This window comes from Odocoileus virginianus, unplaced genomic scaffold, assembly GCF_023699985.2.
Source record: "Odocoileus virginianus isolate 20LAN1187 ecotype Illinois unplaced genomic scaffold, Ovbor_1.2 Unplaced_Contig_20, whole genome shotgun sequence".
Classification (NCBI taxonomy): domain Eukaryota; kingdom Metazoa; phylum Chordata; class Mammalia; order Artiodactyla; family Cervidae; genus Odocoileus; species Odocoileus virginianus.
In genome coordinates, this window is record NW_027224337.1 from 1,242,339 (window position 1) to 1,267,980 (window position 25,642).

At 54.9% G+C, this 25,642-nt stretch overlaps 1 protein-coding gene across 1 annotated transcript in view; it reads right to left on the bottom strand.

Annotated features, from left to right (window-relative positions):
• Positions 1-225: 225 nt before the first annotated feature.
• The window catches only part of DCHS1 (dachsous cadherin-related 1), a 36,619-nt gene continuing 11,202 nt past the window's right edge, over positions 226-25,642 (bottom strand). Inside the window, exons 2-21 of the mRNA XM_070464183.1 lie at positions 20,066-21,976; positions 13,998-14,186; positions 13,675-13,906; positions 13,330-13,566; positions 11,980-13,005; positions 11,565-11,758; positions 11,269-11,365; positions 11,006-11,163; positions 9,935-10,799; positions 9,606-9,845; positions 9,387-9,512; positions 8,651-8,860; positions 6,026-6,904; positions 5,788-5,901; positions 5,408-5,619; positions 5,164-5,318; positions 4,834-4,964; positions 4,437-4,720; positions 3,953-4,091; positions 226-3,300 (exon numbers count right to left, since the gene is read on the bottom strand). Of these exons, the coding sequence (XP_070320284.1) occupies positions 689-3,300; positions 3,953-4,091; positions 4,437-4,720; positions 4,834-4,964; positions 5,164-5,318; positions 5,408-5,619; positions 5,788-5,901; positions 6,026-6,904; positions 8,651-8,860; positions 9,387-9,512; positions 9,606-9,845; positions 9,935-10,799; positions 11,006-11,163; positions 11,269-11,365; positions 11,565-11,758; positions 11,980-13,005; positions 13,330-13,566; positions 13,675-13,906; positions 13,998-14,186; positions 20,066-21,856 (9,891 nt within the window). The 5' untranslated portion in view covers positions 21,857-21,976 and the 3' untranslated portion in view covers positions 226-688. The remainder of the gene's footprint in view (positions 3,301-3,952; positions 4,092-4,436; positions 4,721-4,833; positions 4,965-5,163; positions 5,319-5,407; positions 5,620-5,787; positions 5,902-6,025; positions 6,905-8,650; positions 8,861-9,386; positions 9,513-9,605; positions 9,846-9,934; positions 10,800-11,005; positions 11,164-11,268; positions 11,366-11,564; positions 11,759-11,979; positions 13,006-13,329; positions 13,567-13,674; positions 13,907-13,997; positions 14,187-20,065; positions 21,977-25,642) is intronic.

Consider the following 25,642-nt stretch of genomic DNA (forward strand, 5'->3'; position numbering starts at 1 on the left):
TGCCTTCGTCTGGCCTCCTGCCCCTGTTAGAGGGAAAGGTCGACTGCAGAGGGATGTGACAGCCTCAGGCTAGGCTTGGGTTCCCAGTGCCTTCCTCACTCACCCCACCCTAGACACCCCTCTGTCCATCCCACTCTGTGCCTCCTGAGGTGTCTACAAGGTGTCAGGAGCCTTTCCATCACTGCCCCGTCCCTAAGGGCCCAGAGAACAGATCCGGACACTGGATACAAACTGCAGTTTATTAAGGCTCCAGAGTGAGAATTGGCACTTGATTCTGGGCAGGGGCAGGGGTGTCAGTGGAACCCAAAGGAGCTGGGCCCGAACAAAGTTGCAGGGGCTGCCCCCACTCCCCTACCCCCCAATAAATAAAGTCTCAGCTCCATCTCAGGGTGCTGGCACAGGGCAAGAAGCCCTCACTGAGGGGAACCCCGGGGCTGCTGCCTCCTTCCTCATCTCTCTCCCTGCGTCAGACCTGGCCACAGGTCAGTGCCCAACCGGGCCTCACGGTACTGGGGCTCTGCCAGGGCCGGGGCAAGACGTGAGACCTGCCCCTGCTGGAGGACTCTGGGGTGGGGAGCTGGCCTCCCCAATGGCCAATCATGGTCCGAGGCTGCCCGGGCAGGCTCAGATGGGGCCTGCATTGGGGACACTGTGCGCATCCCAGGTCGGGGCCCGGTCCGGGCCACACCTAGATATGGAGCTCGGTGTCGTCTGGTGGCTCCAGGCCAGACTCTGCGCTCAGAGCTGAGGCTGAGGGGCCCTGGGCCACCCCGAATGGTGAGACGACGGGTGAGCGAGCGGCCAGAGGAGACAGTGAAGGTGAGAAGCTGGGGGACATGGCCGCCGAGGACAGGGAACCTTCATGGCTGATGGGGGAGCGGTGAGAGGCTGGTGGGAAGACGGCCCGGGTTGCGGCCGTGCTGGCTGGCTTGGGGGGCACAGACTTGGCTCCCGGGTGGGCCACGGCAGTGATGAGGGGCGGTGGGTCAATACGGGGTGCCGGGGGACACGGCCGAGCTTCATCCTTGAGCCGGGCGATCTCTGTGAAGACACTGGCCAGCGGCTGGAACTGAGGGCACCAGCTCAGCAGGTAGTCCCAGTTGTAGCTGCCACGGAGCTCTTCCTCACCGGCCACAATGGCCGTCAGCGCTCCCGCCACACAGGGCTTGCCATCTGCTGGAAAACCATAGTCCCCAGTAGGGGCAGGGCTTAGGCCACAGCCCCCCAGGAAGGTGGTGGCAGCGGCTGGGGGGCCGTCTTCCCGGTACAGGGTGGCTCCTGCACCCGGCAGCAGCAGCCCTGCCTTACGACCCTTATACCAGGTGTCGGGGGCAGGTGGCTCGCAGGAGGTGTCACTCAGTCCGTCTGCATCCTGCTGGATGCCGGAGTCAGGGCCGCGGGCAGCCAGGGAGGAGGCCACACTGGCCACGCGGGGGAACTCGTTGATCATGCGGATCTCGTCATCTTCCGCAGCCTCTGCTGAGCCTCGGCCGCTTGAGTGTGAAGGGTCCAGGGAGCCACCACGGGGGTAGGGTCCTCCAGCTCCTGGCCCACCATAGCTGGGGAGAGTCTGGTGATACAGGTGCTCTGAGGGCGGCGGGCTGGGTGGCTCTCGGCCCAGCTTCTGCAGCGAGCCGCTGGCCAGGGGTGCCGCCTGGGACATCGGGCCAGGCGCGGCCTCAGCTTTGCGGCTCCGGGCCCGCACCAGTCCCAGGACAAGGGCTGCCAGGGCAAGCACCACCACGACTCCCAGAGAGGCCGCCACAGCCCCCACCAAGAGCAGGTTGAGGTCAGGGGCCAGGCCCAGCGCGGTGTGGGTGATGTCCACAGTCACAGGCACCGTGGCGCTCCGAGAACCAGGCAGAGGCCCCCGTGCCACCACCTCCAGCCTCAGCTCTCGCGGTGCCTCACGTCGGGTCCGGCCCCCACCCCCGGAGGTGCCTGTTCCACTGCCTGGTGCCCGGCTGTCCACCCGCAGGTACAGGGCACCTGTAGTCTGGTTGATACCAAAATAGGGGGACGAGGCGGCCAGCGAGTACAGCACCAGGCCGTCAGCACCTCCATCCTCGTCTGTGGCCTGCACGTGACCCAGGCTGTGGCCACGCCGCGCACCTTCTGGCACCTGGAAGTGGAAAGCTGGAGCCAGGAACACTGGGTCATACTCATCCTCACCAGTCACCAGCACCGACACGGTGACTGAGGCGGACAGGTTCCCAGCATCCGTAGCGCCCACCAGCAGCTGGAAGCTGCCAGTGTGCTCGTAGTCAAAGGCCACTCGTGCCCGCAACTCCCCAGTTGAGCTGTTCAGCGCAAACGCCTCGCGGCCCTCAGGCCCCGGCCCAGCCTCCAGCAGGCTGTAGTGGAGCCTTCCGAAAGCCCCGGCATCCCCATCGATTGCATGCAGGGTGGTCACGAGAGTGCCTGGAGGCTGGTTCTCAGCTAGGCTGGTGCTGAGCAAGCTCAGAGGGAAGGTGGGGCCGTGGTCATTCACGTCCTGGACCTCGATGGTCACTGGTGCTAGAGCAAAGTGTGCCCCGGCAGGGTCGGCAGCCTGCACGACAAGCTGATGTCGAGCCTGGGTCTCACAGTCCAAAGGGCGGGCCAGTCGCAAGTCCCCGGAGCTCTCATCCAGCTCAAAGAGCCCCAGAGGGTCGCCTGAGCTGAGGGTGAAGCGCACAAGGCCATGGGGGCCTGGATCAGCGTCGGAGGCCTCCACGTGCAGCAGCTCGGCTCCCACAGGCGTGTCCTCAGGCACCGCCACACGGTAGGCCGCTCGGGTGAAGACAGGTGGGTTGTCGTTGACGTCCAGCACGGTGACAGTGACTGGCACAGCCGAACTTCGAGGTGGCTGCCCCCGGTCAGTTGCCGCTACAGTTAGGTTGTACTGGGTGAGGCTTTCAAAGTCTAGAGGCTCAAGTAACACCAGGCAACCCAGGGCCCGGGGGCCTAGTCCATCACCCTCCCCAGCCTCTGCCAGCCGGGGTTCCAGCTGGAAGACTCGGCCCCGGTTGCCACTGACAATGCTGTAGTCCACCGCGGCGTGGCTGCGGCTCCCGTCGGCGTCTGTGGCCTCCAGGGTGAGCAGGGTGGAGCCGGGCTGCAGATCCTCAGTCACAGCCACACGGTAGTGTGGCAGTGTGAAGCTCGGGGCGTGGTCGTTCTGATCCTGCAGCTGCACGTGCACTGTGGCGCGGGCGGCCCGACCCGGCACTCCATGGTCTCGGGCTTCCAGCACCACATCCACCATGCCTGGCCCTTCATGGCCCAAGGCCACTGTCCCCACTGTTGTGAACAGGGTCCCTGAGATGAAAAGGGAATGAAGAGAAATATGCCATCAGCAGAGACCGTGGGTGAGCAGAATGACCCTCTAGGGACGGGGAAAAGGCCTTGGAAGTCAGACTCCAGGGAGTGGCCTGTATGCTGGGAGATTATGGAATGGGCTCCAGGATTCAGGAAATGGCTTCTAGACATGCAGTCAGGACAGTGCTTAAAACAGAGACAAAGGGGGACTTCCCTGGTGGCCCAGTGGGTAAGAATCCGCCTGCCAATGCAGGGGACACGGGTTCGATCCCTGGTCCGGAAGATCCCACAGGCAACCAAAGCCTGTGTGCCACAGCTACTGAGCCTGCATGATGCAACTACTGAAGCCTGTGTGCCTGGAGCCCATGCTCCTCAATGAAGGAAGCCACTACAATGAGAAGCCCATGCACTGCAATGAAAAGTAGCCCCTGCCCACTGCCACTACACAAAAGCCTGCAAGCAACAATGAAGACCCAGCACGGCCAAAAATAAATTAATTAACTAATGTAAAAAAAAGATACAAAGGGGGGAAAATGTCCTCCCTAGGTCAGAGATCCAGGAGTTAGGAGTTCAGGCAAGAAATTCTAGGGATGAGGTCAAAATATGGCCCAGGACAGTCAAGGAAAAGGGGTAGACACCAAGAAGGACACACCATTGTTGGGGTCAATGCTGAAGCCCTCAGCAGGGGAAGCCAGGTAGTAGGAGACATGACCGTTGGCACCGGAGTCCCGGTCAGTGGCCGAGACAGAGAGAATGGCACTGCCCGGCGGTGTGTGCTCAAGCAGCATCACCTGAGGTATAAGACAAGGGTTTATGGCTGAGCTTCTCAGCTGGCTTGCTGCTCACTCAGCCTGTGTTCTGCAGCTTGGTCCCATGAGCTCTGCGTGGCACCCGTTCCAGCTTGGAGCCCTTATACCCCTAATCAAATTGCCCTCCTTCCCCCATTTCTGGGCCCTGAATGCAGATCCTGGACACAGTTCTGAGGACTTAGAAGGCTGGTTTGAGATGGGACCTTTATATCCCCCAAGCTCTGTCCCCAAGTCAGTTCCAACATACAGCCCACCCCAGCTCCTTCTAGCTTTGTCACTTCCCTCCATCATGAACAACCCTGGGCCCAGAGGTGGGAGCACGGGCACCTGGTAGAGAGTCTGTGAGAAGGCAGGTGCGTTGTCATTGACATCATCCACGAGCACTGTGAGGTTGGCCCGGCCCTCGTGAGGCCCGTCGTGTGCCAGGAGCTGCAGGTGGTAGCGGTCGCGCTGCTCAAAATCCAAGGGGCCCGTGAGGGAGAGGCGGCCTCCATAGCGGCCAACACTGAAGGGATCCTGGGGCCCAGAAGGGCTCAGAACATACCACAGCACTGGTCCTGAGTCCACATCATTCCCTGTTACCTGTGCGATCTCCGAGCCCAACAGTGCATCTGCAATAAGTGGCACAAGTGTGTTTGTTAGTCACAGACAGTCCTGGAGCCCCATGGTGGGGAAAAATGTTTCCCTTCCACCCTTTATACCTCTCACTTGACCCATTCCTTACCTTCTGACACTCGGAGCTCCCAGGGCTGGGGGATGGTGGGGCGATTGTCATTGGTGTCGATGACCATCACCGTCAGGGTAGCTGAGCCCACCAGGGCTGGGCTTCCTCTGTCTGTGGCCATCAGCACCAGCCTGAACACAGAGCACAATCAGGAGGTGGGATCTGGGATAAGCGATAACCCCGGGCAGTGACAGGAGGGCTCAGGACAGGAGGCAGGGGTGGAAGTGGGGAACTCAGGATGTGGCCTAGGGACTGAAGGGGATTTAATGCAGGACTCAAAATTGCATGGACCCAGGAAGGAGTCTCAGGGTCTACAGAGCCATGCTTCACCGTGTTTCAGCCCAGATCTCGCGGTCCAGGATAGCTGTGGTGGTGATAGTGCCCGTGGCTGGGTCTACATGGAACAATCCCCGGGCTGGCTGGGATGCGGCCAGACTGTAGGAGATCTGTCCACTGGGGCCTTGGTCCAGGTCATCTGCTTCCACCTGGTGGGAGTAGGAGGCTGCTGGCATTGGGCTGGTTGGCAGATAAAGTCTGCCCAGCCCTGCCCCCATCTTCTGATCACACCCCACACCTGCAGCAGGGGTCCCTCCAAGGGCCTGGACTCTGGCAGGAAGGCCACGTAGTGGGGCTGCAGGAAGCGGGGCGCATTGTCATTGGCATCTTGCAGGGTTAGGGTCAGCACGGAGAAGGCATAGGCTCCTCCACTCTCTGCCTGCAGCACCAGTCGCAGCCGTGGGTTTGTCTCAAAATCCAGCCCCTCTGCTGAGCGGACTGTGATGGCTCCTGGGGGAAGGCAGAATGGATCACTGACAGACCTCTTGCTTGCCCTAGCACCTCTGTCTCTGAGGCCCACCACTCCAGGGCAGCCCCTCCTCAACCGGAGTCTCCTGGGGCCCAAAGAGGAGCTCCACCAGGAACCTGTCCCCCAGAGCCCCCTGCTCCTGCCCTTACCTGTACTAGGCTGGATGGAGAATGTCCCTTTCTCATTCCCACTGAGAATGCTGTATGTGATGGGTCCACTTGAACCCCCTGCATGGGTAGCCCTGGGGGAGACAATGGGAGTCCCTAAAGAGAGGAGGGCATTGGTTGAAGTGTGAGCACTAGACTGAGGGAGTTTGGGGAGCATTTTCAGTGAGCAACCCCAGCCCATTCAGGGATACAAAGCAGGGAGACATGGTTAGGGACCCACCTGGGGGCGAATTCTCACGGAGCATGGCTTCACTACTGGCCCGGGGAAAGCGGGGTCCATGCTCAGACTCCCCCTGCAGCCCAACAATGACCACACCAGTGGCAGAGCGAGCTGGACGGCCAAGGTCAGTTGCCACAATGAAGAGGACACGCTCTCGGGGGCTCAGAGATACAGGGGAGCGGGACACGCGGATTTCCCCAGTGTAAGAGTCCACGGTGGTGCCAAGAGGTGGTGTGCCTGCCAGCCGGTACAGGATGGAGGCATTGGCACCAGCGTCACGGTCTTCAGCTCGCAAAGTGGCCAGAGGCAGAGTTGGAGTGCTGAGGACAGGGCCTGGGCGGGGCAGGCGCAGCCTCAGGGGACTGGTGGGGAAGGCGGGTGTGTGGTCATTGACATCACGCACTGTGATGGTGACGGGCACCGTGGTGCTTAGGGGCCCAGCAGCTGCGCTGTCCACTGCATTCACTGTAAAGGCATAGCTGGGACACTGCTCTCTGTCAAGGGTGGTGGCTGTGCGCAATTCCCCAGAGCTGGGCTCTAGCAGGAAGGCTCCTGCTGCACCTGTACCCAGGTAGTAGGTCACACGACCATTGGCCCCAGCATCAGGATCATGAGCCTGCAGCTGCAGCAGCAGGGTCCCTGCAGGTGCGTCCTCAGGCACCTCCACAGAGTAGGCGGGCACAGGGAAGGCTGGGGCATGGTCATTGGCATCCAGCACTGTCACTGTCACAAGCAGCGTAGCGCTGAGAGCTGGCTGGCCTCCATCCCGGGCTTCTATCTGCAGCTGGAATGCCGGCTCCACCTCCCGGTCTAGTGGCCTCATGGTGCCAAACTCCCCAGAAGCTAGGTCCAGGACAAAGGCTCCTGAGGGGTCCCCATCTGCAGAGAAGGGCATGCACACAGAAACATACATGTGTCAGCCCATGGGAGAGGGGGTGATTTACAGGCAACGGAGAAGAAAGGGAGAGAGAGGGAGAAGGGCAGGAGAGGGAAGGTGGAATAAAGGCAGAGAAACAAAGAGAAACACAGAAGGTAAAGAAAGAGACTATAAAGTAGTTTTTCTCAAAGTGTGGTCTGGGGGCCCCAAGGATCCCCCTGAGACCCTTTTGGGAGTACATAAGATCAGAACTATTTTCATAGCAATACTAAGACATTATATGACTTTTCCATTTTCATCAACTCACAAATGCAGACTGGAGTCCAGATGCTACATGACATGTGATGATGTCATAACTTGGATGGTTAATGGAATGTGTGCTTATGTAATGTTGTGATTTCCAGAATATTCCAGGTAGAAAGTTTAAAGCATAAATGTGTTTTCATAGATTCACTCCCCTTTTGTTAGCTTGTGTTTAGTCATACCTGCTTTAATCTTTGCAACCTCATTACTGTCCAACAAAATGGACAGTAAATCTCCTTGGGCTTATGCAGAAATACAACAAGTAGTACGCTTCATCGGCTTGTTTTGCAATGATATTTTAAAATGTTCTGTTTTAATATCAAATGCAGTAAATAATGATATGTGTTTATTATATATTTTATATGTTCAATTATTATATCATATTTTATTACATCAATAAATGCTGATATCATATAAGCCAAAGTTCTTTACAGTTCTTAAAAATTAAGATATAAGGGTTCCTCCATCCTACACTATTGGTGGGAATGTAAACTGGTACAGCCACTATGGAGAACAGTATGGAGGTTCCTTTAAAAACTAAAAATAGAGATACTATATGATCCTGCAATCCTATTTCTGGGCACATATCTGGAGAAAAACATAGTCCAAAAGGATACACACACCCTCAATGTTCACTGCAGCACTGTTTACAGTAGCCAAGACATGGAAGCAACCTAAATTTCCAGCCACAGATGAATGGGTAAAGAAGAGGTGGTACGTATATACAATAGAACATTATTCAGCCATTAAAAATGAAATAACGCTATTTGCAGCAACATGGATGGATCTAGAGGTTGTCATACTGAATGAAGAAAGTCAGACAGGGAAGAGAAATATATATATCGCTTATATGTGGAATCTAAAAAGAAATGATACAAATGAATTTATTTACAAAACAGAAACAGACTCACAGACTTAGAGACCTTAAGTTGCCAGGGGAAGGTGGGGAGAAGGGATAGTTAGGGAGTTTGCAATTGACATGTACATGCTATTGTATTTAAAATGGATAACCAACAAGGACCAACTGTATAGCACAAGGGACTCTACTCAATATTATGTAATAACCTAAATGGGAAAAGAATTTGAAAAAGAATAGATACATGTATGTATAACTGAATCACTCTGCTGTACACCTGAAACTATCACAACATTGTTAATCAACTGTACTCCAATATAAAATAAAAAGTTAAAAAAATAATGTTAAGATTCCTGAGATGAAAAGGTTTGAGAACAACTACTTTACAGGGAGAGACAAGAAAGAAAAGATACAGGAAGATAAAAAGAGACAAAGAGGGTAAAAAGACAAAGTACTGGAGGGTCATAGAAAGAGATGCCCGGAGACCCCAAAACATAAAGAGAAGGAAAAGGGGACCCAGGCACACTGGGTCTGGGACACAGGCCAACAAGAAGTAACCCTGGGCAAGTAGGTGCGGGAAGGTTCTCACCCAGGATGCGGTACTGCAGCTGCCCGTTGGCTCCCACATCTGGGTCAGAGGCCCGCAGCGTGGTAAGGGTCTGGGGGTCCTGGCCCTCGGGCACCTCCAGGGAAAGATGAGCACTCCCAAAGGTTGGGGCATGGTCATTCTCATCCTCCACAGCCACTCGCACTGTGACATGGGTCAACAGTGGAGGTGAGCCCCCGTCCCGGGCATATACTGTTGGGAAGCAAAGTCAGTGAGATTTATCCTGCTGCCATGGAGGAATCCACACCACATGTGTTCACTAGGTGCACACAAAAATCAGACTATGTCCACCTTTTCACAACCCTTGTGCACACAGGCATGCATACATATATGTTCTGGTGTAACAGGAAAGGCACTAAATGAGGTAACAAGAGATCTGGGTTCAAGTCCCAGCTTTGCCACTTCCAAGCTGTGTTAGCCTGAGCTAACCTCTTTGGTACTCAGTATCCATATATGCTTCTGTCAAATGGCTACAGTGTAATCTGAGGGAATCCCAGAAAGCACAGCTGTGACATTATGTATTTGAGAGTTAGTGTAATCACAGTGGTGACAGCCTAGAAGTCAGTTTACCTTGTACTCTGACAAACTCCCCCAAAGGATTAAAAATACAAGCTGTGCTGTAAGAGGTAGAAGTTTCTTGAAGGTACTTTGGGGGTCCTGCCTATGTAACGCTGGTGTTTATGCCACCTCAGGCTTTGGGGAGCCTGTCAGTGTATACCTGTCAGATTGATCTCCTCCTGCTCCTCCCGATCCAGGGCCCGAAGAGTGGTAAGGACCCCAGTGTCTGGGTCCAGGGAGAAGTTTTCGCCAGAGATGCCTCCATAAGTCACTTGCCCATTGGTCCCTGAGGAGAGCCAGCGTGGGGGAAGATCACAGGGTGAATATACCCTTTCTTGACCCAGTCTCTCCTTTTTCCAGCTCGTCCCTCCACGCTTACCCAGATCCGGGTCGGTTGCCTGCAGAGTGAGCAGAGATGTTCCAGGCGGGCTGTTCTCCCGCAAGAGGACGCGGTACTCCTGCTGTGGGAAAGCGGGTGCCTCGTCGTTGACGTCGGCGACACTGACAGTCAGAAGCTGCGTGGCCGAGCGCGGGGGCGAGCCGTGGTCGGAGGCCACCACAGTCAGCACGTACTCGGCTCGCTGTTCGCGGTCCAGAGACCGCACCACGGACAGCGCTCCTAGGTGAGCGGTAGGGCAGGTTGGAAGGAAACACTCGCTCTGTATTAGCATCCTCCTCGTCCCCGTCCCTCCCAGCGGTCCAACTCACCGGTGCCGGGGTGTAGCCGGAAATAGCCGTCTGCGCCAGCTGCCAGGCGATAGGACACCCGTGCGGCCTCGCCCAGGTCGGGGTCCCGGGCTACTACGTGCAGCGCCGTGGGCCCGGGCGGCTGATCCTCAGGGAGGCGCACACGTGACGGTGAGGCAAAGACTGGAGCGTTGTCATTCTCATCCGTGACAAAGACGCGCGCGGAAACGCGTGCTGTGCGGCGGCGGCTGGCGTTGGCGGGCCGGTCAGTGGCTTCCACGAGCAGCAGCAGAGCGGGAGTGGTCTCCCGATCCAGGCCTAGCGGGGCACTTAGCGCCCCGGTGCGCGCGTCCAGGCGAAGCGCGGGCGCAGGCGGCTCCTGGCGCAGCAGGCGGTAGCGCACATCGCTGTTGGGGCCGGGGCCGTCGGCGTCGGACGCGCGGAAAGTGTACAAGGTCGCGCCCGGCTCGGGGTTCTCCGGGAGCGCCAGCGCCAGCGGGTCGCGCGCGAAGGCCGGCGCATGCTCGTTCTCGTCCTGCACGCGCACCTGCACTCGCAGCAGCCGCGCGCCCGCGCCTCCCGGCCCCTCGGCGCGCACCGTGAGCGCGCGCCAAGCCGGACCCGCCTCGAAGTCCAGGGGCCGCGCCAGGTACAAGCGCCCCGAGGCCGCGTCCAGCGCAAAGGTGCCCTCTGGGTCGGCGCCGCCCACCAGTGTGTAAGTAAGGGCGCCCACCCCCGCCTGCTCCGGCGGTGCCACGGAGCCCAACAGGGAGCCGGGCCGGAGCCCCTCGGTTGCTGTCACGGTCAGCACGACAGGCACAGGCGCCACCGGGTCTGACTCTGAGGGTTCCGGTGGAGGCTCAGCCGAGCGAGTGGAGGGAAGCACCTGTTGTGGACCGGGGAAGGAGAACGCAATCAGGGGGACCCAAGTAAAAGGGAATCTGGGCTGGCCTGCTGAGTAGCAGCGGGGGCGGTCAGAGTAGCCTGTCTAGAGGAGAGGGCACAAGGGCTTAGGAAGATGGCGCTCTGGGAGCGGGTGCCCACGGTGGTGGCCAAGGAGACCTGGCCAGATTGGAGAAAGGGCAGCCATACCTGCACGAGCAGCTGGAGGCTGGAGCTCCGAGGGGGGCTGCCTTGGTCATGAGCGCTCAATGTCAGCACGTAGTGTGGCCGCTCTGCTCGGATCAGGGGTGCTGCGGTGAGCAGCTCTCCCGAGTGAGGGTGCAGAGAGAAGAGCTCTGAGCCAGGACCTGGGGACGGGCAGAGCAAGGGTGAGGGCTTCCATTCCAGAGCTGGGCATTATCATGAGGACAGGCCCTCCACTACCATCGCCCTCCTCTCCACTCCCCGTATACCAGTTAGCATGTACAGGATGGTTCCATTCTCCCCCTCATCTGGATCCTTGGCCTGCAGAGTGGTCACCAGTGTTCCTGGAGGCACACCATCTGGCACCTGTGGGCACACACAACTCATCTACAGTTGTCTCCCTCCGCTCTTGAGACAACCCAGGATACATTCCCCTAACCTCTGTGCAGACAGAGCCCCCTTTCTACTCTCACACCTGTGCCAAGATGCTGTTTCTTTCGCCTCCATCTAGCAGACACCCACACACTCTCTTACTTCTTCCAGGCAGGGTCCCAGCGTCACTTACCTGTATGGGGAGGCCTCCACCCGCAGCCCCTGCGGCCTGCAGGAAGGTGGGGCTGTTGTCATTGAGGTCAAGCACTGCGATGTGTACGGTGCCCGTGGTGCTGCGCGGTGGGCTCCCCGCATCCTGAACCTGCACCAGAAGCTGGTAGCTGCTCTGCCGCTCGCGGTCCAGAGTTTGGAGTGTGGTCACCTCTCCTGCAAGTGCAGGACAGACAGAGAGCATGGATGGGGTAGCCAGAGATGAAGAGCCTGGGGTCTGTGAGAGGCTGGGGTTGGGACAGTGTGGAAAGGAATGCCCGGGGAAAACTCCGGGCTCAGTCCTGGTCCCCACGACCAGGCTCCGGGGATCGTGTCTGGGTGTTCACCATTCTGAGGATGAGGCTATGGGATCTCAGATTTTGGGTCCCAGTGCTCACCAGTCTGGGGGTGGATGCGGAAGGCCTTGCTGTCTTCTGACAGCTGTCGCAGGCTGTAGGTCAGACGTCCATTGAGTCCTGAGTCTCGGTCAGTGGCAAAGACCCGACCCACGCTGGTCCCTGGGGGCTGGTTCTCAGCCACAGCCAGGAAGGTGGGCTCCTCAGACAAGCGGGGACTGTGGTCGTTCTGGTTGAGGATGCTGACCCTCACAGTGGCCGTGGCTGTCTGCTGCCCCAACTCAGCTTTGGATCCAGACACTGCCATTACTTTCAGTGTATACAACTCCTGGGCCTCATGGTCCAGTGCTGCCCGCACCCACAGCCATCCACTCTGTGGTTCCAGGCCAAAGGGGCTACCTGGCCCATCTGCTGCAAGGTGGTAGGTGACAGGGCCCCCATCTGGTGCTCGAGCCTGCACTTGCAGGACTTGAGTTCCAGGGGTGGTGCCTGAGGGCAGGTCTACACGGTAGGTAGGGCTGTCGAAGTGGGGAGCCAGCCCACGGGTCCCCAAGTCCTGTACCACCACCCGCAGTCGAAATTGGCTGGTGCGAGGTGGGGAGCCTCCATCCCGGGCTTCCAGCTCCAGTTCATGGGCTGGCCCCCCCGGAGGCCCCAGAGGTCCCATAAGCCGTACGTGGCCTGTTGTGGGGTCCACAGTGAAGGCCCCACCACCCCCAGCGAGCAGGGTAAAGGTGACTCGACTGTTAACACCCGAGTCGGGGTCCAGAGCCCGCAGTGTATAGATGAGGGTCCCTGGGGCAGTACTCGATGGCAGCAGCACCGTGTCTTCAGGCGCAGGGAAGGCAGGGGAGTTGTCGTTCACGTCATCCAGCAGCACGCGCACACGAGCTACAGTGAAAGCCGGTGGCACCCCACTGCCTGCCCGCACCTCCAGCTCCAGCACTGGTCCCAGCAGCTCCCGATCCAGAGGGCGAAGCGTCTGTAACAGCCCAGTGGCCCCATCTAGGGAGAAGAGTCCTCGGGGATCCCCCCCCGACAGGGCGAGGGTCACAGGCCCCAAGCGACCTAGGGAAGAGAGAGCAGTCAGAAAAGAGATGAGGACACCTTCTAAGTTGGAGCCCAGACTCTGATTCCCAAAAGGGCTAGATAGTGACCACATGTGGGCCTTTCAAAGTAATAGGGGAGAGGCAGGTGTTGGCAGAGAAGCTGAGTGGCACTAGGGTGATATTCATGTATCTGGGGATGAAGCAGAGTGCCTGCACCATGCCCAAGGAGGCGGCGGGGACTAGAACCAGAGTGTTTTGTATTGGGACTATCAGTGGTGTGATACCCAAGGGTTATCTGGTGTGTCTGGGTACGGCACCACGTGGATATAATGATAAGGGTTACCTGGTGGATTGTGTGCCTGGACTATGCCCACACTGGTGCCTGGTGCCACATCCTCTGGCACAGAAAAGACATACTGAAGCTGCTCAAATACTGGTGGTACAGGAGTTCCAGGCACAATGCTGATGTTGACTCGGGCACTGGGCTCTGCCTGCAGGCCACCTCCATCCCGAGCCCCGATCTCCAGCTGCACCATGGAACTGGCCCGTCTGGCCAAGGGCCAGGCTACCGTCAATAGCCCTGGAGGAGGGACAGAAGCGGAGATGCATAAGGAAACAGAATAGCATTGCAAGGGTTGGGGTGGAGGGCAGGTGGGGAGGCAAGCCCTGGGAATGGGAGGATCCTCACCTGAGTGCTCGTCCAAGGCAAAGAGCGGGGGGCTGTTGCCAGCCAGGATGTGGTAGGAGAGTCGCCCATGGGGTCCCTGGTCAGGGTCGTGGGCACGTACCCTCAGCACAGCTGTGCCTGGTGCACTCTGGGCGCTCAGACTGGCAGCGTACTCCCGAGGATAAAACCGAGGTGGGTTGTCATTCTCGTCTGACACAAACACCTTCACATATACCATAGACTTGAGGCCTCCCTGGTGAGACATGCAGCCATTCAGTCAGGTGGGTCTTGATTGGCCCTGCTGAGTGCCCTCACCCCAACCTGCCCACAGTCTGCCCACTCACCCCATCCACAGCTGTCACTGTGAAGTCAAAGCTTGAGGGCCCCTGATCGCGGTCCAGGGTCCGGGTCGTGCACACGTCACCACTGTGGGCGTCGATGCGGAACGGGGGAGACCCTGAGGTCCCAAGTCCGGCACCCAAGGAATAGGAGAGGAGGCCAAATGGGCCACTGTCTGCATCTGTGGCTGTCACCTGGGGAGAGGCTGGGGTGAGTATTGCCCCATCTTTTTGGCCAGAAGAGCCATAGTTAAGTAGTAGTTAGAAGGAGCAGACCCTTGGCCAGTTGGTGCGCAGTCTTTGGATGGTGGATACACAGAAGGGACTAGTAGGTTATGGGCTAAATTCTAAACCCAGCTTAGATCTCACAACTTGTGTTAGGTTCCTATGAGCCTCTGATCACATTTTTGTCAACTGATCGATATATAACTTTGTTTTATGTGTGTTTCTGTTTAAAAGAACCTTATTAATATATATTGTTGGTTGACTGACACTGAGCTAAGGGCCAATGGCACAACTCATATCTTAGTGAAACAGACATGTATTTTGTCTATAAGGCACAGCACAGCCCTCTTGCTTTTAAGAACACAGACAGCACTTCAGCACTACAGTTGGGGGCCATTTTAAACAGCAAAATCACCAAACACAAAGCACAAAAATGTAAAAAATGTGGCACCAAATAGACCACGAAAAGGACCCTTGTTTACAACATAAGAGCTGAAACACGAAGGCAGGGCATTGCCTTGTTTGACCTCAGCCGGAATGTGCTCATCAAGAGACTTGAATTTTCCATCCTTCTGCACATGTCTGGGAATGACAGTGAAATCTCCATGAGTGGGGATTCAAGGGTTACAAAGAAATTTTAAACAGAGAATTCATAAATACAGAATCTGCAAATGGATGAGGACCAACTGTATTTAAAAGGAAAGTGCTAAGGGCTGTGACAGCAAGTTCCAGGTGGGTCACAGCAAGTTAATAACCATCACCAAGTCTCAGAATCACTTCAAGCAGAGAACTGGCTGACCTACAGAGTTATTCAGACTGCTGTCATAGGGCTACTCTTTATTGAGGTTGGTCATTAAGTGGGATCTGATTGATTTCTGGGCTGATGAGGGTCTGCTCTATGCATTTATGGATGTGGCTTATGCACCCTTCACATCCCTTCATCTCTGAGCCAATCTCACTGGAAATGAGAGACAGAGAACTGCAGGTCTATAGGACAATATTGACGTCATTAAGTTCCAGGTCCCCAAACTAAGAAAGTAAGAAATAGGGAAAGGCTTTCTTGGTGACTTTGCAGACATCTCCCAGACTGGCTCAGGTAGGGTTTATGATTGGACACCAGTCAGGAGCCTCTGAACATTTCAGAGTCAGATCAGCGGGAAATGCCATTCCAAAAGCTTTGGAGCTTAAGACAGGGCCAGGCGCACAGTAGGTACTCTATGTAAATTTGTTCATTGAGTAAACAGACACTTGGATTGCCCCGCCTTACAACAAAAACTTCTTTCAAAGCAAGTTTTATAAATTGGGTGCACATTAGGCCCTCAACAGTGGCTTAGCTGGTGCAGACTGCTATAGCTGTGACAAAGTATGCTTTGTGGCTATGAGGGCTCAGGGTCATGATATGCTGTGAAAAGGAAGCTGGAGAGTTCCCCTTTCTTAGCCAGAAAATGTTGCTCAGAGAGAAGCTGAGCCAAGGACTTCTGATTGCTGCCCAGGCCCTTGACAGAGTGATTTGTGCCATTGTTTACCCTCCCGAGAGACACTAAGACCTTGCCATGCCGAGCCCTGGGAACAGCTCCTGCTCCAGCTCTTTACTGTGACCATGGGCCCGGATATCCCAGGAGACAGACTTCCCCCCACATCCATCTGGTGGGCAGCAGCACAGCTGCGGCACCATCTCCAGAAGCTGTTAAAGACCTCTGCCCTCTGACTCGCTGCAGGAAGAAAGCAATAAATAGTGGTCAAGGAGGTTGTCAGGAAGTGACCCCAAAAGGCACAGGGGCCAGTGACTGGAAATGACCAAGGCAGAGTGAGTTTTCTGGCCTGTGCAGCCCCTGCTCAGAGGTTTCACTGCAAAGGCACAGCCTCCATTGTCAGCAGGCTCTCAGCCCCTCTTCACAGTCCAACCTTGGTCAGCTCCCTCTCCAGCTCTGCCTGAAAGCTGTAACTAACCTCACCTCTCTCCTCTTGTTTCCACGCCCCCCACCGCCCCCACCCCAGCTCTCATCAAGTGCACTAATGCAAGGAGGAAACAAAGACCTTCGTGTGTGAAGTCTCTAAAATTCCTACTAGACCACAAACTGACTGCATCTGCTCCATGCTGACTTCCTTCCCAGAAGTCTCTCCTGCTTCTCCTCCCACTGCCTCCCCACTGCCCAGCCTTCCTCCACCTCCCCTTACTCTGTCTGTTATACTGTTGTTCCCTGGAACCTTTCCTTGGCATCTTCTTCTTCTGCACACTCTCTGAGTGCCTTCTCTTCCACTGCTGTGGCTCTGATGATGATCTGTACTTTGACCTCTGTGCTCCTAACTTGTACATCCAGATGCCTGCTCAACATCTCCACTTGGATGTCCCACAGGCACCTTAAATCCAACCTGTCCTAAGCTAAACTCATGATCATTCCAACCTCTCTCTAATGATTCTTCCATCTACGCAGCTGCTCGAGCCAGAAATCTGTTCTTCCCTTTTCCTCTGCCGACATATCAATCAACTGGGGACCGAGTAAATCCTCATTATCCTTCTTATTTGTCTATTCCTCTCCATTACCATTATCGCTGTTCTGACTCAGGCCTAAGTCGTCTCTCCCGTGGTCTACTATAGTTCCCTTTTGATAGGTGTCTGCCCCTCCAGTCTTGTCCTCTATACCAGAACTTCTTAACCTCCACATGACTGACATTTGGGACCAAATATTTCTTTGTTGTGGTGCTGACATGTGCATTTTAGAATGCTTAGCAGCATCTCTATCTACTAAATGGGCTTCCCAGTTGGCTCAGTGGTAAAGAATCTGCCTGTTAATGCAGGAGATGCAGGAGACATGGGTTCGATCCCTGAGTCAGGAAGATCCCCTGGAGGAGGAAATGGCAACCCACTCCAGTATTCTTGCCTGGAAAATCCCATGGACAGAGGAGCCTGGCAGGCTGCAGTCCATGGGGTCACAATAGAGTCAGACACAACTGAGTGACTGAGCTCGCATGCACGCTATCCACTAGGTACTGATCGATCCCACCAGTTGTGACGACCAAAAATGTCTCTGCTACTGCTAAGTTACTTCAGTCGTGTCCGACTCTGAGATGTTGACAAATGTCCCCTCCAGAGGGCAAAATCGCCAGCTGTTGTCAACCACTGCTCTGCACTAACAAAAGCATCTTTTGAGAGAACAAATATGGTCAAATCATTCCTCTACTCAAAAAGCTTCAATGTCCTCTAAAGAAAAATGCTCAGACTCCTTGGCTTGGCTTCACTCCTTGCTGTCTGGCCTCCTGCAGTCTCATGTCCCACTCTTCCATCTCACACCTTAAACTCCAGAGATACCAGGCCACTTGTAGGTCCTTGAACAAGTCAGACAGGTCAGGCTCTTACTCTTCTCTCTGCATGTCACCTCTGTATGGAACCCTTCCCTTATCTGGTTCCCTCGTCAGCTCCTGCTTATCCTCTGTCTCAGCTCAAAGATCCTTTCCTTTGGGAAAACATTCAAACTGCCCATCTGTAACTCATATGTATCTCCATATGGAAGTTTCTTTTATCGCAGTAAAACTGTTTCTTTGCATATGAATCTCCCCTCTAAACTGTAAACTCCATGAATTAGGTAGCAGTTACTCAATCATTACTGTATTCTGTATCCCTAATGACAGATATTCAAATGAATATTGAATGAATCAAATATTAAGACTTCTTGTAAAGGTTATGAACACCCAGTGGTCATTTTCATCCCTGCTTCCCTATGATTACTACTAGTAAAAAGTCCAGGAAACCACCTGGAGAGATGCCCTCTTGCTTCAGGCACTAGTGAGGAGGGAAGTTAGAAGCCACAGCCCATTGGTCTTGGGCCAAGGGGGAGAGTAAACACATGGGAGAGTGGGTGGAAGCTGGACAGCAGCAGGCAGGCAAGCACCCAGCATCTGGCCAAACGGGAGGTCAGCCAGGCCCAGGCACTGGCCTGAAAGTCTAGGCAAACAGCAGCTCCTAGAAGATGCTCAGGGGTCTTCTGAGACATAAACATTTCCTCCTAAGAGACCTCCCTGCCTCCAGTCTCCTCTCCTGCATCCAGAATTCTGTGCGAGAGCCAAAGCAATCTTTCCAGAAGACATATCAGATTTGCCTAGAACCTCTCGTTGGTTCCCTGTGATTTTTAAAATAGTCAAAACTGATGATCTGGCCCCTGTCTACTCTCTTGTCTCCCCATAACGCTCTCTCATCAGCACAGTTGAGGCCAACCTGAACAATGCTGCCCATGAACACATATGATGATGTCCTGCAGCTTTTCCTGTGGGCTTGGAGTTCCTGTCCATATACCCCACATTATCCCCTTGGCAAAGTCTCACTGCTTCTGCAAAGGTCTGCCTCTAGGCTTCCATAGTGCTTCATATGCCACCTGAAACATCACTAGCTACTGGTGTATCTCCTTGCCTAGACTGGGACCTGCCTGGGAACAAGACTGTCTCCTTTCTTTGTTCTCAGGACCCAGCACAATGCCAGGCCTACAGTGCTAAGTTAAGTTTTCAATGTATACTTACCATTGATCTAATCTATTTTCACCCTTAAAGCAAGTTAGCTTCCAAAAAAACAAACATAAAACATGGGATTTCCCTGGTGGTTCAGTGGTTAAGACTCCATGCTTCCAATGCAGGGGACATGGGTTCAATCCCTGGTTGGGGAACTAAGAGCCCACATGCCATGTGGCACAGCCAGATAAAACTCAACAACAACAACAACAACAAACAAAAAACCAGACAAAAACAATCTGTAGTGAGGAGGGAAAGATGAGAGCAACAGGATTTTTAGGGCAGTGAAACTACTCTCTATGTGTTATACTGTATGTCATTATATATGTCCATTATACATACACAATATACTTTTATCCAAACCCATAGAAGGTACAACACCAAGAGTGAACTCTAATGTAAGCTATGGACTTGAATGATAATGATGGTTATGTAGATTCATCTGTTGCAGCAAATGTACCACTCTGGTGGGGGATGCTAATAGTGTGTGAGTCGGGGCAGGGTCATATGGAAAATCTACACCTTCCATGTAAGAGTGCTATGAATCAAAAACTGACTCCCAAACATAAAATCTTAAACAAAAACAAAACAATCTGATCCTGCCTTTTCTGGACCAAAGAAGTTCAGTGACCCTCTCTGCCTTCCAAGTAAAGTCCTTAACCCCTCACAGCTTGGTGTCCAAGGACTTCTGCAATCTGACTTTGGCCTGCCTTTCCAGATGCATGCCTCCCCACCCATCTCCTTCAGGCTTGACTTGCAGGAAGTCTGTGGCTCCCTCAGCCTGTCCAGGGCTCCTGCCTCTTCCTCTGAGAGGTCTTCCTGGACATTGGGAATCTCACCGAATACTTCCTGTTATCTCTCATCCCTGTGCCTGATCCCAAGTCGCATTAGGGCTCAGCTCCAAGGGCATGGATGGGTGTATCTGCCAGGACAGTCCAGCACTGGACTAGGTTGGAGGGCTCTGTAAATGCTGGCATCTTCCCTGGGGAACAAGAGCCACATGGGTGTGCAGAATCTCCATCTCCACCCTGCAGAACAGCTTTGAAACTTTAAAGAGCCCCCTCTCACTTCCTCACACCACAAGACACATTTCTCTATATCCAGTCTTAATTCTCTCAACCCCAAGATCACCTGGCCCAGCTCCTGCACCCTGCTTTCTCATCTTCTCAGTAACCCTCACCCTCTGCACAGACTGTGTGGCTCACTGAATAAGACTGAATCCTCTGGCAAATGTCATCATTAACAGCTAGCACCTGCAAGGCTTGGTTCCTGCTCTGAGGTCCCCTGCGACCCTCTGATCCACTCCTGCCCACAGCACCACTCCGCTGTGTGTTGGGGGGCTTACCCACCTGCAGGAAGCAGGTTCCCGGCTGAGTGCCCTCAGGCAGTGAGGCGTTGTAGAAAGTTCTCTGGAACTGCGGCTCGTTATCATTCACATCTTGCAAAACCACGCTCACTGTGGCAGAGGAGGAGAGAGGGGGCAAGCCCCCATCCGTGGCCACCACGATTAGCTGTGGCTGGGGTTCCAACTCATAGTCCAGCAAAGCAGCCGTAGTGACAATGCCTGAGGTGGGGTCTATGGAGAACCAGCGGGTGTGGACGCCTGGGGCCAGGCTGTAGGTGACCTGACCATTGGTGCCCTGGTCAGGATCCCGGGCCGTCACCCGCACCACGAAGCTGCCAGGCAGGGCAACCTCAGGCAGAGGCTCGGGTCGGTAGAGCTGGCGGTCAAAAGTAGGCGCATTGTCGTTGACATCAGTGACGTGTAGCACAAAGGCAGCCTCGGCCCGCAGTGGGGGTGAGCCAGAGTCTGTGGCGGTAACTCGCAAGTTGTAGGCGTCGCGCTCCTCTCGATCCAGCCGCCGAGCCACACACACCAGGTAGATGACGCTGTCCTGGGTGCTGAGCGCAAAGTGGCCCTCTCCACCCTCCAGGGACACATTGACATGTGCAAAGTCACCATCATCTGGGTCTGACACAGAGATTCGAGCAACAAGCTGGCCCGGGGGGGCAGCCTCAGATACACGGGGGGAGCCGTCTGCACTCAGGAAGATGACAGTCATGGAGGGCTGATTGTCATTGGCGTCTCGCACATGCACGGTCACAAAGGCCGAGCCCAGTTCAGGATGAGCCCCTCCATCCCGAGCCTGCACCACCAGTTCGTGGACCCGACGTTGCTCAAAGTCCAGCGGCCGCTCCAGGCGCAGAAGCCCCGTGTGCGCGTCAATGGAGAAGGGTCCGTCACCCTCGCTCTGCCTCCGGTTGATCTCGTAAGTTATAGCCCCGTTGGCACCTGCATCGGCATCAGAGGCATACACCTGCAAGACAGGACTGCCGGGGGCCAGGCTCTCAGACACCGCAGCATGGTAGCGGCTCTGATTGAAAGCTGGGGCGTGGTCATTGATGTCTAGCAGTGTCACGTCCAGCAGGGCCTGGGCCCTCCGAGGGGGTGAACCACCGTCGTAGGCCTCCAGTTGCAGCATGTAGTGTGAGCGGTTCTCTCGGTCCAGCTCTCCAGTAACTACCAGCTCAGGCACTGGGGCCCCATCCGAACCAGGGCGTGTCTCCAGCCGGAAGGTCTCTCCAGCCCCATCACCAGACAGGGCATAGCCCTGGGTTCCCAGGCGGCCAGCGTCCGCATCACGAGCGGGCTCCAGTGGGTAGCGAGTGCCAAGCGCTGTATGCTCAGGTATCTGCAGGACAGCCCGAGCCTGTGGGAAGGCCGGAGCGTGGTCATTGATGTCAGCCACTCGCACGGTAACTTCCACAGTGGCGCCGTCGGGAGTGACTGCAGTGAAGCGGTAGCGATCCCTCCGCTCGCGGTCCAGGACACGGGCTGTACGGACCACCCCACTGTGTTCATCGATGGCCAGGTCCGTGCCCACCCCGCTGCCCTCCTGGGCAGAGATGAAGTACATGGGAGGTGCTGCTGTGCCCGCTGGAAGCCCCGCACTGATGTCCCCAATCAGCGTGCCCGCTGGCTGCTCCTCATCAATCTGCAGGTCCAAGCTCCCAGCCTGACCCCAGGCACCCGGCGCCCCGGCCCCCAGGAGCAGCAGCATCAGCCATGATAGCAGGGGGAGGGACCTGGGGATCCGCATGCCCGGGCACGAAGGTGCAGTGCCCCGCTCCTTCTGCATGGCAGGGCCAGTCCAGCTGCGCCTTGGGATCCAGCTCCAGGCCAGGCTCCAGGAGCAGCTTGAGCTCAGGTTTTGGATCAGGTCCAACTTGGACCCTGGCTCCAGCTCACGCTCTCTGACCTGGAAGGAAATAAGAAGGAAAAAAGTCATGATGAGGGAGGAATCAACAGTCCAGGGAGGCTGGGGTCCAGGCCACACCAGGACTGAAGTGGGTTCAGCTCCCCGCAGGGCCCTCATGCTGCCTCACACCATCTCAGGCCCAGAAAGCTCCTCAGGATCCGCTGCAACATTTAGCTGACAGGTCCTAGCCCACCCTGATGCCTGCCCACCCCGTCCCCCAGCAGGTTGTTTTATTCCTATTGTTCAGGTCTGAATGCCTTCAGATTCCCTACCTTCCATCTCTAGACTAGAACATGTGGCCAGTTCTTTCTCATTTTTCTTCTCATTCAGGACTAATACCTCGATAACCATGTGCTTGGCAATGGCATCTGAACCTCAACCTTTTCCTCTCTGCCAGTCTTCTATTAACGTTTAAATATGCTGAAGTCTCTCCCTTCCTCTCTCTGTCCCCTTTTCCCTCACCCCCATACACACACACACACACACACACACACACCTTTGGCTCTACTTCCCCCTGTACTCTATTCAACAAGAGATTGAGGACCTGCTATGTGGAGAAGCTGAAGACATACCAGTGAATAAAGAAAACGTTCCAGGAACTGGACAAGTAATTAGCAGTGTGATGTGGGCCTCAAGGGAGAGATGCAGGGAGCTGTGAGAACAGGGAGGGGCTGATCACAGTCAGGAGTCAGCGAGTGCTTCCCCGAGGAAACAGCGTTCAAGTGAGAATCTACTTAATGCAGGTGTTAGCTAGACAACGGTGGGCAGAGAAGGGGAACAGAGAAGTGAGAAAAGACTCAGAAGAGGGAACAGAAAGGGAGGCTTAGAGTCTACTGTCTAGAAAGGGCTGAGAGTGTCTGGGTGTGGGTAGGGCATGTGTGTGAGGTGTAGAGTGCCGAGGCAGAAGGGATGAAATGGGGCAGGGACTCAGAGGCCATACTGATGATTTGAACTTTATGCTGAGGGCAAATGGAAGCCATGAAAGCATTCTAAGAGAGGGCACTGCAATATGACTGACATCTTGTGAAAATCACCATTGCTGCACCTTTGTAAACACAGGCTCACACAGATGGGGAAGTTATCTTAGGACAGCCCTCACAACACACCAGGCCAGGGTGTGGCTCTGATGGAGACTTGGATGAGTGTCAGCAATGAACATGGGGAGAAGTGGATAGCTCTGGCTTAGCAGGTAGAATGGCCAGGGCTTGATGGTGGCTTGAAGGCAGAGGATGAGGGAGTGGGAAGAGTCAAGGATGATGAGCAAATTCCTTGCCTGAACCATCAGCTGAACAAAGGCATCCTTAACTGGCCAGAGAGAGAGAAAGAAATCCAGGGAAGGGTGATGGCAACAATGCTAAGGGAGACAGCGTTTCAAATACTGCTGATATTCAAGGAAAAGGAGGCCTGAAGTCCTGGGAAGGCCTTTAGTGACTGGGTGAGAGCAGCTTCAGTGGAGAAAGCTTTGTTCACTTGCCCCAGTTTCTCACTTCTCACACACTCCTCCATCTACATTTCCTCTCCCGTGACACTGCTTTCACTAAGCTTCCAACCATCGCTACACTCTGCATCCCATGGACGCTTTTTCATCTTCTTGTTGCATCATTCTGGAATACTGAGTCACCTATCACTGGCTTCTTGAAGCCTAGCCCTCTGGCTTCACATGGTGACACCTCACCTCTTGCTTCCATTGTACCTCTATGTCCACTCTTCAGTCTCCTGGGCAAGTTCTTCCTCTGCCCTTAAAACTGGTGCCCCTCAGGACTCAGTACAGGGCTGCACGTTTTCCACTTTTCACACTGCCTCAGTGGTCTTGTCCCCTCCCACGCCTTCAATTAAAAATGTTATCAGTCATTTTGTTTTCTTTGTTGTTCAGTTGCTCAGTTGTGTCTGACTCTTTGTGACCCCATGGACTGCAGCACTCCAGGCTTCCCTGTCCTTCACTATCTCCTGGAGTTTGCTCAAACTCATGTCCATTGAGTTGGTGATGCTATCTAACCATCTCATCCTCCTGCCCTCAATCTTTCCCAGTATCAGGGTCTTTTCCAGTGAGTTGGCTCTTTGCATCAAATGGCCAAAGTGTTGGAGCTTCAGATTTAGTATTGATCATTTTATGTCTATTTGCTGATAACTTTGCAATCTCCAGCTCTGGAGAGTGCTGGAGACACGTAACCCCCCAGAAAACAGACTCCCTTACAAGGTATTCCTAACCTTCACCTCAACCTGATTTTCCTCCTCCCTTCCCTTTCCTGTGAACAGCATCACCACTCAGAAACTCTCCTTGGTTTCCTTGCTCTTCTTCATTCAAAACCTGACTATCTCAGTGAGACACGTCTCAAGCCTGCCCTTTCCTGTTTTCACACTGCTGCTGTGCAGGTCCAAGCACTGTCATCCCTCCTTTTGATTCCTTCCACAGCCCTTTATCCTCCCTGTGCCTCCTGGATTGGACCCCTTAGCCCACGTCCTCCTGACTGGAGCTATCCTCACAACTGTCACCAAACCACCCCTGACAAAAGGTTTCCACTAGTTCAACGTTACTGATGGCAGAAACCTGCTGCCCACTCTGGACAAAAAAAAAAAAAAAAAGCAGATGCGTACACCCAAACTGTGCCTGCAGTTTTAAGGGTTCATGGACACTAGGTATAGAATGTCTGTTCACAAAACAAAGCCCAACCCCCTTAATATACCTTCCTGACCTGAGCCCCGCCATCTCTCCACTATGCCTCACATTCACTTTGCCCCACCGCACCCTGCGTTCCTACACTAAACCCCTCACCTGTTCCCCCCGCAACTTCTTGCCTTGTATGAACTATGCCCTCGTCCTGAGATATCCTTTAAAGGTCCTGTCCAACTGGCCATCTCCTCTCGAACTTCAAGATGCTGCCTTCTGAGGATGTTTCTGTGATATCTCTGTGACCTCCCTGCAGTGCCCACTGTGTACCCCACTGGGCTCTCACTGCTTTGGATGCACACTGCCACAGACTGCAGAGCAGCCCTGTTTTGCTCATGTGTGTGCCCGATTCTCCTCTCCTTCCACACTGAATCAGAAGATCCCCAAGGGCAGCAGCTTGAGGGTCTCAGTCCCAGGTTCTCCAGCATTTGGTAGCGGTATCATGAGAGCAGGCAGTGCAGAATGAATGGCCAGAATCTCATAACTGCACACTACCACCTTCACCTACTGACAGAAGGGGAAATGTCCCTGGACATGCCAACTCTGTCACACACAGACACGCGTGAGCCCGTGCCCCTGAGGCACCATGGTCAGAAGTGTGGCCACAGAAGTGGCTACTGAAGTGTACCTTTGGTCTTTCTAGACTTGCTCTGCTCTAGGACTTCCTGTCCTCCCCAGGGATAAGAACTTCTGACCCTCTACTTATACTTCCAACCCCATCTCTCCCATCTGTGTGAGCCAATGAAGAGAGCTGGGACCCTGAAGTTTGAGTGCAGTCTGAATGTTATTTTCCTAATCCAGATAATGGCCATGGTAATGCCTACTCTCTGCGGTTTTGTGAAAATCACAGGTGATGGAAATGGGAGCCGAGAGTTGGGCACTTTGCAGGTGCTCTCGCCTAGGTTCCCAGCACCATCCCTGATGAGGCTCCTCATCCTGGCTTCGGAGTTGTAGGGTTCACTAAGACCCCTCTTCCCAGAGCTCAAGTCTGCAAAGCC